Genomic DNA, 16,537 nt, shown 5'->3' with positions numbered 1-16,537 from the left:
CAGAGCGGAATTTAAAATATGGTGGCAACAGGTGCCAGCGTAGAATTGCTCCAGTAGAGAAGCTGAGTTGCTTGGATCATGGCGGATCAGAACATATCAGGAGCAAACGTCTGGAGCTCTATGGATTTTGAACACTCTTATCCATACGCTGCTGTGATACAGGCACTATTTGAGACAGCATATGTACAATACACACAAGAAGCATCCTGTTATAATCCATCTTTATTTGTAAAAATCCAAATATAAAATCTTAACATTTCTCTCCTTTTTAAAAAAAAAAGGCACATAAAAACTACTCCTGCCTTTCATCACCGTAGACTGATATGTCAAAAACTCCCTCCCCCTTTCTCCGCCAGTCCACGTTTCTTCGGGTTCACTTTGTTCTTCATTTCGTTCCTTTCAGGGCACAACTCTGCATTCAAATGCTGAAAGTACACATACACAGGGGAGATAGAGGGCTGTGCTGTGCATGGAATGTGGTTTTGCAGTTGCATTAGTAGTATGTTTCCTTTTCCACCCAACCTACAAAAAGAGAGAAAGAAAGAACTAAGTCAATCTCATGAAGCAGCTTAGCTTGTCCATTAAACTTCTGAATGCAGTAGCACAAATGAATGTCAGTACAAGACTAAGTGACCTTGCTGTAATGGAAAGTCTTTCAAAATACGTGATGACTTGCAATTTTCAAACTGCTCTGACTTCCCTGAGCTAGACAAACATGAACCATTATTTTCTAGTAGCGTGGAAATACCCCCCCCCCCTCCATCTCTTTCCTTTCCCTGGGAGCATTTCATAATCTGAACATATTAAGAACTCAGATATTAGAGAGATTAAAGTCACAGTAGTAAGTCTTCAGGGTAGTTCTTACACCCTTTGCAGTTCTCTGCCCTTCATGCTGTTTAGCTAGAACAAGGATTTTTTTTTGGGGGGGGGGGAAGCAGCATTGGCAAGAGGGGGAACAAAATACTGAATCAGAACTTTATTTGTTAGTGAGGACACCAGAACAGTGATAAGGGACAAATTCAGATGAATTTTGCCTATGGCACATTCACACACAGGAAGAACTGGGCTTCAAGACTAAGTATCACTATTCAATTGGTATTGTCCCTAATTTGAGTCTGATCACATTTTAAAATTACTGTAATCTCATTTTAAAGACATGAAGTGACAGTGTAACTCCGAAATTTCATCCCCTATATGCAATGGGATATATGTGAAATGCAATGGGATATATGTGAAATGGCAACTGTGGATTCCCTCTCCAGCATTGCAACGTTGTGCCCTGATGCCCAGAGACTAAGAACACACTGCTTAACAGTGCTGGGATTTGTACTGCATATGTAACAGTGCTCAGTTCACTGGAACCATATCTTCTTACCTCCAGGACTGCGTCTGATTATTAGTTTTCTGACTTCATCATACACGAAGATAAGGAGAGAGTATGGGAAGGCACAGAACCACCAGGTTGGTCTGTTTCGGGGAAAGGAGACATGAGTAAGAATACAGACAGTATATTGCAGAAAGATTCATTAACTGGCATTTGGCAGCAGATCTTTGCATTTATGCGACGAATTGTGTAGATCACTGAATGAAGGCAAGTCCAGACCTGCCAATACAGCAGCTTCTGCAAGGGGCTCTGCTGAACCAAGAATCACCACTGAGTTTTCCCACAGAAAAAGCTCATCTGATCCCAGATAAAAGATTCCAACGAAAGATTCTGCTGCACCTTTGTCCCATTTAGTACTAGCTCCTCCCACCCCACCACACTGATCTAGGAAGATTTCCTTCCAAGCACAGGTAACCTTTGAACCTATAACCTTCTGAATCCAAGCTATCACTGCACAAGCCAAATCACATGGGAGACTATCACATCTAGGAGCTGCAGAAGTGATACCAGTGCCTCAGCATCACACTGGGTGACACCGTACTGCTGGGAATGCCAGCTTTTGTAGATTTAAAAGTCCCAGTTATTTTCTCATTGAGACTACATGGGGTAATTGTAAGTGGTGGTTTAGTTTTGGAGAAATTCAACTTCATTCTGCTGCTAAATTCCCCATTCTGGTTTCAGTCAGATACAGGATATATTTTCCACTTCCTGCCTTGATGCCACAACCCACCGCAGCAGAGGGCGGCACTTCAGCAACTGGGGAAGGGAGTTCCTACAGACTGACAAGTCATCCATAGTACCTTTCATCTGAGGATCTCAAAGCACTAACTATTTTGGATAGAGGAGCTATTCCCCTTCCTGCACATGAATAAACTCTACTAGTGTAACTGCAGGCACCCTAGGGAGTTGTGCTGCTTAACTACGCTGGCATAGGTGAATTGGTACAACTTGTGTGTAGGCAAGCCCTGTGCTTTGAAGAGATTCCTTCATCATGGTCACCTGCCAAGGGGGTGGGGAAAGGGGGGTGGGGGGGAGAGAGAGAGATTGATTGATTTCTCATGGGCAAGGCAAGCTAAGCAGAGAGACTTCTGGTGGGTGACTTAAGAGGTCATTCTCCAATCTCGACCCAGTGGAGAGTTCCAAAGCTACATTTTACAAGCTACTCAAACTCTTGGGAGAGTCCATTTATGCAACCACATCTTAGCAATAAGTTTGTTCTCTTGCAACTGTTGGGGAGTAACCGTGAGCTGAAATATATCAAGACATGACTTACTTCAGTGGAAACATCCTTAAGGCGACATCCATGCCAGGACAATAAGAGAGGAAGGCAGCCAGGGCAGTCTCCTCAAAGAGACCAAATATTAAGATCTTGTTCCTAGGAAAGACAGAAAAGTTAGTGCCAAGGCATCTTCCTCACCAAACATGCAGATCTTCACTGGGGAAATCTGATTTGCTAGGACATTTTTTGTACAAAACAGTTATGGAATTATACCCTCTTTATTTCACCCTTCTCTTCACATGGCCTTCACAACGCAGATAATATTTGAGACTGGGTTATTTTCAGATGTTCTTACAGCCAAGGATCAGAGAAAATCAGTTGTCCACCTAATCACATCCTGTCTGATCACAGAGAACTGTGGATTGCTCAGAAGCCATAAGCTTCTCTACTTGACCCATTAATGCACCTAATCAGCACTACGCCACAATTAATGCACCTAATTTAAATTGTCTGGTGCTTGCTGAGATACACTTCCATATAATGCTGGGCCGCTCTGCTTAGTGGCATACGGACTCCTCCTTAAAACCTTTCCGTCCCACACCACTTACTTCATCCCCTGCTGAAAGACTGAATTCCTTCTGGTCTTACAGATGACCAAGTCTGCCCACTGCACTACCACAATGCTGACAAAGAAGGCTGTGTGGCAAGTGAACTCCACAATTTTCCTCTGTTCGTAGGTCTGGAAATGAGAAGGAAGAGCATTAGTTCTTATACATTCACCTTATCCATTCCATGTGCAGATCTACCTGTATCCCAATGCAGGATATGAACATTAGTAATTTGGCTTGCAGCCCCCTTGCTGTGCTCAAACTTACCCACTGCTGCCCATAGCTGTCTTCCAGATCATTCACCCACCGGTCATCCCATTTCACTCTGATCCCTAACAAGGAGGGCGGCAAGAACCCATTCTCTGCTAGGATTACAAAGTACGTGAAGAAGCCTCCAAGGGCCTGGATCATACCTGATTGGATTAGAAAGTGACAGATAAAGCTATGCAATCTGTGAAACATGGTCATGAGAAGTGATTTGCTAGACATGAGTTGTCTCTTACATGGACATTAATTTCCTCATTTACCTGACCCCTCACTACGGGAAATTTGCATTTCTGTAGTTAGAAGATTTTGTTCCTTTGACCACCATCCAACATCTGTTCCTTCCCCCTCCCCAAGGGAAATGTCTCCAATTTTGTATTGTTACCCATGTTCCATACTTTACTGTAAAGGCCCGAAACTCTGGATCAGGGACACAGGATAAAAACACCCATTTTAAGCCTCATCCCATGTTCCCCACAAACCGCTACATTTATGAAGCTTCAAGGTCTGCTGCAATTAACCACCCTGTGAACTGTAGCACATCTTTGTACTTCCTTTCATCCAGCCTCTAATGATATGTGTACAGGGGTATACTGGAGAGAATCTTTTACTTCTAATTAAACTAACAATGGGTTCTATGTTCCTCCAAACAAGTCTGAACCCAAGGAGAACTAGTTGGCTGCCAGCTACTTAGCAGTGCTGTGTAATTAAATAAAATTACTGTGAAAGTGATTCAGTGGATGAAGTAAGCTGCACAAGCCACCATGTGCAATTGCCTGGAGGTCTCTTAAAAAGCTTGAATTTCCAGCTTCCCAAATACAATATGGCCTACATGGCCAAAAGCCTGTACGCTACAAAAACATGGTAGCAGCTACAGCCCTAGACTGATTGCACAATCCTCCTTGAGGCCAAGCCAGCCTCAGTGCCGAGCACAGTCCCAATGAATGAAACGAAGCAGCATCTTACCAATCTGCCCATAGGCCATACTGATCAGTCTCTCGTTCACTAGCTTGTCCGTTTTGGGGTTTCTGGGCTGTCTCTTCATGATATCACTCTCAGCTTGCTCATATGCCAAGGAGATAGCAGGAACCTTTGGGGTGGAGGATAAGAGTTGGCATTCTAGGGAGCTTTGAAAACAACAAGCTTTTCTATTTTCAAAAAGGAGTGGATGGCTTCCCCTCTGTCCCATTATAGCAGGGGTGGGCAAACTTTTGGCCCGAGGGCCACATCCAGGTAGTGAAACTGTATGGAGGGCTGGGTAGGGAAGGCTGTGCCTCCCCAAACAGCCTGGCCCCCGCCCCCTACCACTTTCCACCCCCGACTGCCCCCCTCAGACCTCCCAACCCACCCACCCCCCCTGCTCCTTGTCCCCTGACCACTCACCCCTAACTCCTATCCATCCTCCCGCCCCCTGATAGGCCCCCTGGGACTCCCATTCCCTAATCCAACCCCCCTGCTCTGTCTCCTGACTGACCCCCATCCCAAACCTCTGCCCCATCCAACCGCCCCCTGCTCCCTGTCCTGACTGCCCCCCAGAACTCCCTGCCCCTTATCCAACCCCTGCTCCCTTACCATGCCGCTCAGAGCGGCAGGATCTCGCAGCCATGCTGCCGCGCTCCCCAGCAGGAGCGGTGGACCAGAGTGCTGGCGGTGTGGTGATGACCTGATGCTGTGGGGACAGCAGGGGAGGGGCTGGGGACTAGCCTCCCCAGCTGAGAGCTCAGGGGCAGGGCAGGATGGTCCTGTGGGCCGGATGTGGCCCGCGGGCTGTAGTTTGCCCACCTCTGCATTATAGTGACCAAGAAACATACAGGCCTGTTGCCAAATAATGAAGTTAGATTGAGGGCCTATATGTAGTACCTTGCCCTTCTATTGGTCCTTAGAGAGGATCAAAAAACACTCTGTAAGCCATCAAGCTTTGATTCTCAGGAGACAGGTAAACTGGGCTATGGAAAAAGAGTATCTAGTGACCAGCTATGTTACAGGGCTAAGAAACAAGCTGGTTCCATATTCTCTTGAATGTGAAGTTCTTTAGGGCTATGTAGAACCCATATGTACCCCTGGTATTCTAAGGTATTTACCATGTCAGTGCCCAAGTCGATGCAGAGAATCGTGACTGTTCCTAGGGGCAGGGGGATGTTAGCAATGATGAAGATTAGGAAAGGTGTGATCTCAGGGATGTTACTGGTCAAGGTGTAAGCAATGGATTTCTTCAGGTTATCAAAGATCAGACGACCTAGGAAGGAACAAATACAGATTCTTTACTACCACATGGCAGCCAGGTGGCTTACAGAAGGCTTTATTCCTAAAGCTAAACACACTAGTGCTTGAAAGCCTAGACACACTAGTTTTCCCTCCAGGCAGAGCTTCTATCACAAGCAGAACTGCAGTGCAGTGGAAGTTCAGGTATTCTATTCAAGTCATCATGAAGGCAGTATCACTATCTCAGTTCACCACCAGCAGGTTCCACTGAATATGGAGAAAGGAAACCACCTCATTTTCGAGTTCACTGGGGGGAATCAGACATAACTGTTCCTGTGAGCCCCCACTTCCAACTGCCCTCTCAAAACCCAACACCTTTCAGGCATCGCAAGTAGCTGTGGCTGGGGATTCAACAGCAGACATGGGAGAGGAAAGCCCTATGGCTGGACTGCCTTCCATTTCACTTCTGCTGGAGGTGAACAGCCAGATAAAATTCAGGATCCTTACTTCCACAGCTACCAACACGGATATTAGAGAACAGAAGGGAGATAACGAGTTAACTTACTCCAGCCCAGGCACGGAAGTCTACACAGCAGTAAAAAGATCTGGAGGCCCGCAACCCCCAGCTAGCTGGCATAGGCCAGCAATAGGTTTTTCTTTGCTGAGCAGGCATACCCTTAGTAACCCTAATCTAGCTCGGGGAGCCCTCTACCTTACAACAGGCTTCAGGCCTAGCCCTAGCCTTGGAATCCCTTCACTTAGTAGCCAGGGGAAACCCTTAACCTAGATTAAGTACAGATCCCAATGACTTTTTTGGGGATAGAATTTCCTGCTTGGGTAGGTTTGGTAAGACTTTACTGTGAAAGTGAATTATAAACCCAAGTTAAGAGAAGTCTTTCAGAGATACTTGGTGATACCCTGTGAGATAAACTAGAATTGCCTACACTTAGTGTGCTAATTGAAGTTCAACAGGGGCTTGGAAATTCACCTTCCTCTACACCAGTTACAATGGAGGCAAAGTTGTCATCCAGGAGAATCATGTCAGCTGCCTGTTTAGAGACGTCAGAGCCAGCAATACCCATGGCAACACCAATGTCTGCTTTCTTCAGAGCTGGGGAGTCATTCACACCATCTCCAGTAACAGCTACAATGGCTCCCTATGCACAGGGAAAGAGAAGAGTTCAGTTCCCACAATAGGAATGTGCAAACTTGGATGCCCTCGAGGCAACGTACGAGTCTTCCAAGGGTATTACCATTAACCCCTCCCCAAGGGTCTGTCACAATCCTGAATAGCAATTTTTCTGAACAGGACCTGTAGCTGGAAATGGCTCTTTTAGTGCTATGTTTGGGACCCGATCAAGGTCTTGTAGGTGATCAGTGAAGGATTTTTGAAAGAGACCCTGTGTCTTCTTTGAAGTACAGAGACCTGGTACGCTTCTCTGAAGCCTGCAGTCAGTCAGGAATTTCATATCTGGACTTGCTGCTTTCTCTGGAGAACACATTGGATGCCTCTGGTCTTAGGGTGGGGTGGTAATAATGTTGAAAGTTTAAGCCCCTCTCTCCGTAAGTGTTCAGACCTTAAACCTAACTTCAGCAACAACTTTTCCCCTTGCAGGTCACTTATGAGGCCTGCAGTGATGCATGGCACTGATTTGAAAATGTGTATCATACACCTTTCCTCATAGTGTCCATATTCATATATGACATCTATACAGAATACCTAGCTATGGCTCAGACCAGTATCACAAAGTGCTTCTGCAGCTGTTGCTGTTACTATAAAGAAAACCCTGAACAACTAGGCAGACATACTGCAGAGTGGTGAGAGATGTCTAGGCCGTGCTGTTGCTCTTGAACATGCTGCATACTTGAGCTGGTAGCTTAAAGCGAATACTTTTATGGATGATCAAATAGCTTAGCACTTTCTCCTTACCTGTCGCTGGCAACCTTCCACAATTATAAGCTTCTGCTGAGGAGATGTCCTGGCAAACACAATTTCCGTATGATGAGTCAGAATGTCATCTAGTTGTTCACTGGTCATGTCCTTCAGATCTGTGCCATGGACAACACAGGCCTTGGCATCCCTGGGATTTAACAAAAAACACTCACACATCTTCCATTAACCCACAACTCTTATGTACACTACAAAAGGGAAGCCTCAGCTTTTAATATACTTAAAAAGTACTGCCTTCAGAGGAGGAGGAGGAGATTCCACATTTTATAATGTTTGGGATGTCATATCTTGTGTGACCTACTCTTACCGTAGGAGAGGGAAGAAAGACTGTTCCTGTGTTCTACGGTCAGTGTTCCCTCTAATGTTTCCCACCGATGTGTGGAATGAATTTTGTTATGTGCACCAATATGGAGGTGATGTGTCACACATCTTCATATTAGTGCACATAACAAAATTAATATGGTAGGGGTGGGCTGAGGAGTTCGGAGGTGCAGGAGGGTGCTCTGGGGCTATGGCGGGGAGAGAGAGGACTCCCCCCAGCTCTCTCCCCCCTGCAGCAGCATCTGGGCTGTGGGGGTGGGGGGAAGGAAGAGGCACCTCTCCCCACCACAGTAGCCCTGGGGCTGGGGTCATAGGAAAGGCACCCTTCCCCTGGCAGGTCCAGGCCAGGATAGGGGTGCCACAGCAGAGTTGGGGGCCAGGCTAGGGGCACCTCTACCCTGGCAGGTCCCAAGGCATGTTCCCTGAGCGCCTGCGTGGCACTAAGGCGTTGGCTGCGCAGCTTACAGGGAGCTTAGTCTACAGTTACAAAATATTCTAACACACACAGCTCATGTTATGCTCTAATATTTTTTATTTTCTTACCCACACAGGGTGTATATCCATGCCAGACTACATCAGACCACCAGCTCTTATCTAGTCCAGCATCCAACCCATTACTGGCCAAAAGGATAATACATGTAGCTAATGATGCAACATTGTACATAAGGGGAAATTCCTTTCTGACCTCACAGCCAGCCACACCAAGACCCTCATATAGGGTGACCAGACAGCAAATGTGAAAAATCGGGACCCGGAGGGGGGGGTGTTAAAAGGAGCCTATATAAGATAAAGACCCAAAAATCAGGGACATCTGGTCACCCTACCCTCAAACATATGGTCCATTTATCCTCCTTAGCCTGCATCATCACATAATGAGTGTTATGAAGTTACCCTGTCAAAAAATCTAACCACAATATTTCATCTTCGTCAGCAATTCATTCCACAAGCTGTCTATTCACACTTCACAAGTGCTCTGTAGAGATCCTCCAAGCAAAACAAAGGCTTGGTCAGGCTAAACAATGCAGGCAGCCCAGTAACCATATAAGCAGCCAGCTTATGAATAGGGTGAATTTCCCAGATAACTATTTCAAATGCTGTGCTCTCAGGTAGTGAAGGCACCCTGTATTAACCAGTGAGGGGAACTGAAGTCCTGAAGGGAACTCAAGTATTTGTCCATAGGTCCTATCTACCCTACTTCGGCGCTATGGACCTTAAGATCAGTTTTGAATGCTATCCCCAGAGCTCCTCAGTTCCTCTGCCCACCCAAAAAATTCAGATCTGAAACTCTTGAGGGAACAGGGCCTTGTTTTGACTTTTGAGAGTCTTAGCCACCTGGTTTGATTTTAAAATTTAAAATATTTCTCTTTGGAGTTGAATGGGAGGTCAACTTTTAAGAGAGTTCCAGTTACATTTCCTTACATTACAAGTAAGGAATCTTACACTCAGTATAAACTATCTTGTTTGAATTTTTGCAGGCCACTCAGATTAGACAGTTAAAACAGCCTAGCCATTATCACTTTTCATTTGAGTTCTTCCATAAACCTTTAATCAATGTTTCAGCGTCTTCGGCACTCAAAGGGGGCTTTTAGTTCAGTTTTGACATGTAGTTTATTAATAGTTAAGCTTTTCTTTAATTAAGCTTGGCCGAATTCAATTTTTATTTTTTTTTTAAATTTCAACTTGTATCGGACTTTTTTTATGCACTTAAAACATTTATCTACTTAAATTTTCACAGTTGTAAGAAATTATGGGGGGGTCCAACAATAATTTAATGACAGTAGGTATTGAGATTCAAAAAAGTTAAAACTATAATAGTAAGACACAAACATCACGTATAAAAATTTAAGTAAATACCGTTAAGTCAAACTTCGTTCTCAAGCAGTGCTTTCCTTACTTTGCTTATCTCAAAATTTCAATTACTGATGGATTTTTTCATCAGTTTGTGTGTATACAGTGAAAATGTTTTCTGACATTTACCAATAAAACAATCTAGTTCTTCCAAGCATAACAATATTGTTCTATTATAAACAAGCTTAAATAAGTTTTGGGTGAAAACAGGACTAAAATTGGACCTTTAAGTACTCACGCCTTACTTTAAGTACTTCAAGTACTTAAGTACTGAAACATTTATTAATCTTAACATTAAATACATCTTCAATGGCGATTTGGTCAGTTGTGCATCTGCTAAATTCCCTGTTAATAATTCCACAATCTCCACTCAGGACACAGTTATCAGTGCTGGCAGCTATGAAATCAGGAAGGTGTGTCCTGCTTTTGGTTTATGCACACTAACATGAGGCAAACAAGCTTTTTGAGTTTTGCTTCAAAGTTATTTGCCCTTATGTAAAAATCTAGTAGTTACTAGAACATTTTGGGGTCAAGTGAACATTTCACTGGGTGTGTGACAAGTGCCAAAGAAATACAGTGTGCAGCGTTAGACATGTTAACTTCTAGTCTCAGATAAAGTAAAGCTAAGAGGGGATTGTGCAGGGGAGACATGAGAGGCAGTCTTTATTCTAAGACAGCCTTTTCCTTTCTATCTACAATGTTTTTTCTGTTCAGTACCTGGGGTTGACCTGGCTGACAGGGATATTCAGACGAGCAGCAATATCCTCTACTGTTTCATTGCCCTCAGAGATGATGCCGACACCCTTGGCAATAGCTTTGGCTGTGATTGGATGGTCTCCCGTAACCATGATAACCTGCAATGCAAACATCAGACATTGTGAAAGCCTAACCCCTTCTGTTGAGCAGCACTCTGTAGAACAGAGACAGAGTGCATACTGAAGGAGTGTTAACGCTTCCTTTTGTTGTCACAAGTAAATTGTGGTAAGGATTAAGTCTTATTTCCAGAGTTGCTCTGTTCTTGTTGAACCCCGCCACGTCAATTCAGACTGCGAGAGAGTCAGCAAGGTGACATCTGGGAAGCAAATCTGAGCTCAGCCAGATATTTAATAGGCATGGCATTACAACAGGCCCATTTGCTGGGGATCTCAGGAGGCCAAGAAGAAATTAACAGAACATAGAAATACAGCTCCCCATGCCCAGGTGGTTCCCCGAGGAAGGGAAAAGAGAGCAGTGCAGGGAAGCTTGCATTTCCTGGTCAGGAAGATTACTTCCATCTACAGGACTGTCATCAATACTTTTAGACCAGCACTGGGTTAAGAGACAGGAGCTAACCAACAGAATATTAGGCCCAACTTTGTCTGACTCAGACAAGTTCAGCCCCTGGATATTAGGAATCTGGACTCTCCATCAAAAACTTTTTTTCAGTCTGCTATTTGATTACCGTGGACCCTGCATTACTCCGTTAAGTTAAATGGCAAACTTCCAAAGCATTGTTAAGTGTCTTAGCCTTTAAGAACAGCATCAGAGTGAACTGGGCCCAGGGAAGTATTCACTACTAGCTACAAATCTCCAGTCTCAGGCACATGCAGTACACATATGTGGAACACACACAAGGATCAGCATTTGAAGGAGAACCTAGTTTCTTCCAGGTCTGAATATTGGGCTCACTCAGTTCATTTGTATTTTAGCTCCTGTCATCGCACACTCAAAAAGAGATACCTTGATTCCAGCACTTCTGCATTTGCCAACAGCATCTGGCACAGCAGCACGAGGAGGGTCAATCATTGAAATCAACCCAACAAAGCAGAGTTTTTCCACAGGAAAGTTGATGTCATCGGTGTCAAACTGGAAGCCTTCCGGGAACTGATCATCTGGCAGAGCCAAGTGGCAAAAGCCTGCAGAGAAAGTCAAAAACTATGATTAGTTTGTGCCCCTAAGCAGACAGGTTTAGTGGTGAATTCACTTATTGTGAACAACAGTGGTGATGAGCTCTGGTTAGTGCCAGGTCTTCTGCTCAGGAGCCCAGTCAATGTTATTCAAAGTAAGCATAGCTCCTGATGGCTTAAAAGTTTCTCCTACACTAGTGGCTAATTGCCAATGCCAAGTGACCAAGAACTACTTAATTTACTTTAAATGGAGCAATTTTTAATATAATGCAGCCCATGGAAAGTGATAGGTTCCAGCATGCATTGATTCATTTTGATCCAAGCAGTCTGGCTACCCTGTATGATGGGACCCCAAAACGTCCATGTAGGCTGCACCCAATATTAGAACAAGTGCATATCCCTCCCAAGGGAGAGGGTCTTTCCAGATCAATGCCGACGTGCCCGGTAGGTTAGAGACAGTTGCATTGCCAGAACAGAACACAACCCCCTGTACTTAACCCATTGCTTCTGTGGCATTCTGTGTGGAGCCAAAACCACTGCATGACGACTGCATTTCCTTACCTAGTACTCTCTCCCCAAGGCCTCCCAGTTCAAGGTAGGCATTTTGAAAAGCATCTTTTGCCTCCTCATCCAGCGGCTTTTCTTTTCCATGGATCAAAATGGAGCTGCAGCGGTCCAGGATTCTCTCTGGGGCTCCCTTCATCACCAGCAGGTAGCGAGACTCTGATGGATTGGCATTCTTATGGATAGACAGCTAGGTTGTAAGAGAAGAGCTTTTACTGCTTTATATTTGTATAGCATGAGATTAATGGGACTGTTCCCATTAAAAATGCCACACAGAATGGTTAGTTTCCACAGTGATTTGGAAGAGTTGTATAGACAGAAAGTGCTTAACACTCACTCCAAGTATACAGCAGTGAATTGGAGAATTAAGGCAGATCCATTTAAGGTACTCTGGAAACACAGGAATTCCAGCGAGTTCTCTCCCACAACCTTGGTTATATGCGAGTGTCGAGAACGCTCTAGTGTGCGTGTCATTTATTTTAAAAGATAACATTTGCACTTCAGTTAGTTCCCCAGATTCAACCTCTCCTAGTCTCCCATCACAACACTCAGATATGTAACAAAACAAACAAACAAACAAAAAAAACCTATTTGCAGCCAATGCAATCCCACTGCAGACACTGGTGTGTGTTATTCAGGGCTGATCTAGTCCCTGAGGCACTGTATAAATTAACCTATGGGGGCTGGGAACCCTTCTTCCTCAGGAGGTTCTCGTTCCCTTTTACCTGGTATTTGTTGGTAGAGTTGAATGGTATTTCCACTACTTTGGCATTCCTTTCTCTCATCTCTTTGACAGATCCACAGCACACTTCAATACATTTTAGAAGTGCAGATTCAGATGCATCACCTGCAACTGCCCTCTGTTAAAATAAAAAAGTTTCACATTGTAAACTTGCATGCGCTCACTCCTTTCAGAAAAGGGACCAAGCATTTCAAAGAAGGCTGAAGCCAAAGTCAAGCAGACCTCTAGAACGTGGAGAAAGTTATGTAACCAACAGGACATTATAAGAAGAAGAGTTGTGGCAGTCACGTATTACAGTAATAAATTATTTTTAACAGCTTCAAGTTATGAACGAAGAGATGGAAGAAGCAGGATTACAATAGGTATAAGATTTTATGGTAGCAGATTATAAATCCTCTGTTTTTAATATAGTCACAGAACCAGTATTGATGAATAATCAAGACAGTTATTGTGTTCTGCATGGGATCTCCTACACTGCTGCTATGAAGCATAGTATACAAGCACCTTCCATTAATGCATTAAGTGACATAATTAACATGTCAAACGCTGGACACAAGAACAATGCTTCACTTTTGCAGACATTAGACTAGGCTGGATCTTAGCTTAGCATCTCTCCTCCATGATTATTGCCATGTGGCATTTGCTTTAGTGACATACAATTATGTCAGAAGGTCAGACAAGATTAGGCACAAGTGTACTGTGAAGTTAATGAAAGATCCTATGATAGCGGCTCACTCTGCTCCTATGCCCACAACTGCCAGTTTCTTTAAAGCAAAATATACTGTCATGGAACCCACTCCTCACATACTATGTGGGAATAACCAAAAGAGGGGAGAAAATGCACCAAGCTGTGCATGAAACCTTGCTCTGGAACATTTTCAGTTCCTGTTGTGTTCTACTCCCTTAACCTGCAGATATCTGGGGTCAGCAGAAGGCAGAGATCATGCTGCAGGAGTCATACATCAACCACCATCAGAACCACCCCCCACTCCTGCCAGAAGCACAGAAAGGGAGATTGCTTCCCCAGCTTTCCTCTATGGGTCTGTTTGCAGGAAAAGCCAGGAGCAGTAGGTAGTAGTAGCTGGCCTTCCCGCCCTACATGTCACTGCAATCCTGGGCCTGGCGGGCATGTCACAGAGACTGGACATAAATTGTTACTGCACTGCCTTCACCAGTCTAGACAACTGGATTGTAACACCAACAAATCAGAGCAAAAATTGTTGTCAGGATAGTTTAGGATGCATTTATTGAACTCACCTTCAGAATAGGTACATTTTCTTGGTTAGCCTGGAACACAGCACGGTTGCAGAGACCTGCAACTCTGGACAGAGCACCCCAGGTAAGAGAACTCTTGTCAAAGGAGGCACCTGGAAGCAGGGGGAGAAGGGAAATGTTAAGGTGCCAAATAGATCAGGGAAAAGGCTTCATTCAGCTTAGTGTAAAGTCTCGGTCTTTTCTACCTCAGGCTATAAAAAAAGCTCATTATTTGTCCTACTGGGAGTTTTGCATCTGCTTCTTCTTCCCTAAATTTTAGCCACTCATCTAGTCACAAGTTGCTCTGGGGAGCAGGTGGTGAGTAGGGAAAGGCCTGGGGATTAACAGAGTAGCTAAGCATTTTAAGAACAGGCTTTTTTAGTTTAGATTCTATATACTAGTAGTTATGCTTTCAGTAGTGGCAAGGGTCAGACTGACTTCCTTTCATAGACTGGGACACTAGGAATCAAAATTCTTGGGTTCCACTCCAGCTCTCCCACTCACTGTTAGGGAAGTCCTGGCCTCACTATGACAAGTCTGCAAAATGAATGTGAAAGGTTAAATGTGAAAGTTTATCACAGGGATGACAATTAAAGGACTCCTCCACTCCATTTACCCCATGTTTATTGTTGAGGAGCTTCAAATGACATGAATTGAACATGAAATGGTTTCCCTGGAAACAGTAAACCAGGCAAAAGCCTTTTTAAAAGGCATTTGCTAGTTGGGAGGGACAAAACTATTAAGCCTTGAAGATTTTTCTTCATGGAATAAACACTGGTTTATTCCTACTGTCGCCAGCCCAAATGTTTATACGGCTTCTAATAATGCTTTGTATTTATATAGCTTGATGATACTTTGCACTGTATTAAACATGGCTGAAGTACTAGTGTAGACCAGACACAGCCACTTTCACAACTGGATCAGACAAGCACGATCAGACCTATGGAAAAAAAAAAAATCAAGTCTTCCTCACCAGTGCAAGTGCACCTGATAACCAAAACAACATTTTCTAGTTTAGAAAAAATTAGAGAGTGGCAGAGCTAGCATTGAAACGCATGATTTACAGGCACTTTGAGCGGTGATAAGACTTGGATATTTTGCCAAGTGGTAGGTAACATCAAGGTCTGAGATCAAATCCAAAACGTGAATCTGAACTAGGGAAAGTGATCTTTCTAATGCTCACTGTCTAGGAATCACCAGTCCAGTGAGTTGTACATTCAAGATAAAGAGGAAAGGAAGTTAGAGCACAGGGCCATAATGAGGTTTATATTGATTAACCAGGAACGGTAGCAGACAAGTTCTAAATCCTCCCAACTCTGCCCTCCAGACACCAAAGTCTTTTTACGCTATCTGTAAGTCAAGACACCTCTAGCACAACATGCTAATCAGAAACTCGAATTGAGAGCGCTTTTCTTACCGCTCTGGTTCTCTGTGGTGTCGGCCTCATGAATCTGATTGTCAAACCACATGTGGGCAACTGTCATGCGGTTCTGAGTCAGGGTACCAGTTTTGTCAGAGCAGATGGTAGATGTGGAGCCCAGGGTTTCCACAGCTTCCAAGTTCTTCACCAGACAGTTCTTACGAGCCATGCGCTTGGCTGTTAGTGTCAGACACACCTGGGAGTGGAAGTGAGAAAGATGGAAGAATCAGACAGGTGCTTGTACACTAATTTAGTTCTACATAGCCCACAACTGGCACTAGAGTGCAGTAATTTTGCATTTAGAAGCTGTCGTTACCACGCCCCCATAAGAACAGAAAGCACTGATTCTTAGACTTGTTTATGAAGGCGAAAACACAGTCTGGTCTAAAATTTAAACATCTCCTATATCACATCACATTTTGGGTCAGAAGGCCTTAAAATGAAATGCCAATAAAGAGAGTACAGAAACTATTCAAGAACATGAGAAGTTTTTGAAACAGTTTAGCCAGACATGGCCCTGATTTACCATCCAAAGTAAGTGGGAATGGCCTTTCCCAGCCATTCAGTTGGGAACTCAAAGGCATGAGACTCTGCAGGTGGAAGGTACCTTTGTGTAACCTTGAAGTTACTTTACTTCAAAATAGTGGGGGTTTTTTTTGTTTGTGTTTTTTTTTTTTTTTTAAAGAGGTTAAATGTCACCACACTGGATAGTCTCCTGCTTTTCACTGTATCAGAAAGGGAACTGCATTTATATAGTCCTGACTTTTTGACTAAAGAGAAAAGGAGTACTTGTGGCACCTCAGAGACTAACAAATTTAATTTGAGCATAAGCTTTCATGAGCTACAGCTCACTTCATCAGATGCAGAATGCATC

At 44.0% G+C, this 16,537-nt stretch overlaps 1 protein-coding gene across 1 annotated transcript in view; it reads right to left on the bottom strand.

The window, feature by feature from the left end:
• Window positions 1-204: 204 nt before the first annotated feature.
• ATP1A1 (ATPase Na+/K+ transporting subunit alpha 1) overlaps window positions 205-16,537 on the bottom strand; it is a 30,611-nt gene continuing 14,278 nt past the window's right edge. The window contains exons 9-23 of the mRNA XM_073309248.1: window positions 15,661-15,859; window positions 14,247-14,356; window positions 12,973-13,107; window positions 12,245-12,437; window positions 11,517-11,692; window positions 10,515-10,651; window positions 7,608-7,758; window positions 6,666-6,834; window positions 5,557-5,711; window positions 4,442-4,565; window positions 3,479-3,624; window positions 3,212-3,342; window positions 2,658-2,759; window positions 1,376-1,467; window positions 205-522 (exon numbers count right to left, since the gene is read on the bottom strand). Coding sequence (XP_073165349.1) covers window positions 494-522; window positions 1,376-1,467; window positions 2,658-2,759; window positions 3,212-3,342; window positions 3,479-3,624; window positions 4,442-4,565; window positions 5,557-5,711; window positions 6,666-6,834; window positions 7,608-7,758; window positions 10,515-10,651; window positions 11,517-11,692; window positions 12,245-12,437; window positions 12,973-13,107; window positions 14,247-14,356; window positions 15,661-15,859 — 2,049 coding nt within the window. The 3' untranslated portion in view covers window positions 205-493. The remainder of the gene's footprint in view (window positions 523-1,375; window positions 1,468-2,657; window positions 2,760-3,211; window positions 3,343-3,478; window positions 3,625-4,441; window positions 4,566-5,556; window positions 5,712-6,665; window positions 6,835-7,607; window positions 7,759-10,514; window positions 10,652-11,516; window positions 11,693-12,244; window positions 12,438-12,972; window positions 13,108-14,246; window positions 14,357-15,660; window positions 15,860-16,537) is intronic.

Source organism: Lepidochelys kempii, chromosome 1 (genome assembly GCF_965140285.1).
Source record: "Lepidochelys kempii isolate rLepKem1 chromosome 1, rLepKem1.hap1, whole genome shotgun sequence".
NCBI lineage: Eukaryota > Metazoa > Chordata > Testudines > Cheloniidae > Lepidochelys > Lepidochelys kempii.
Note: the sequence above shows the minus strand (reverse complement) of the source record. Positions and strands in the feature narration are given on the sequence as shown.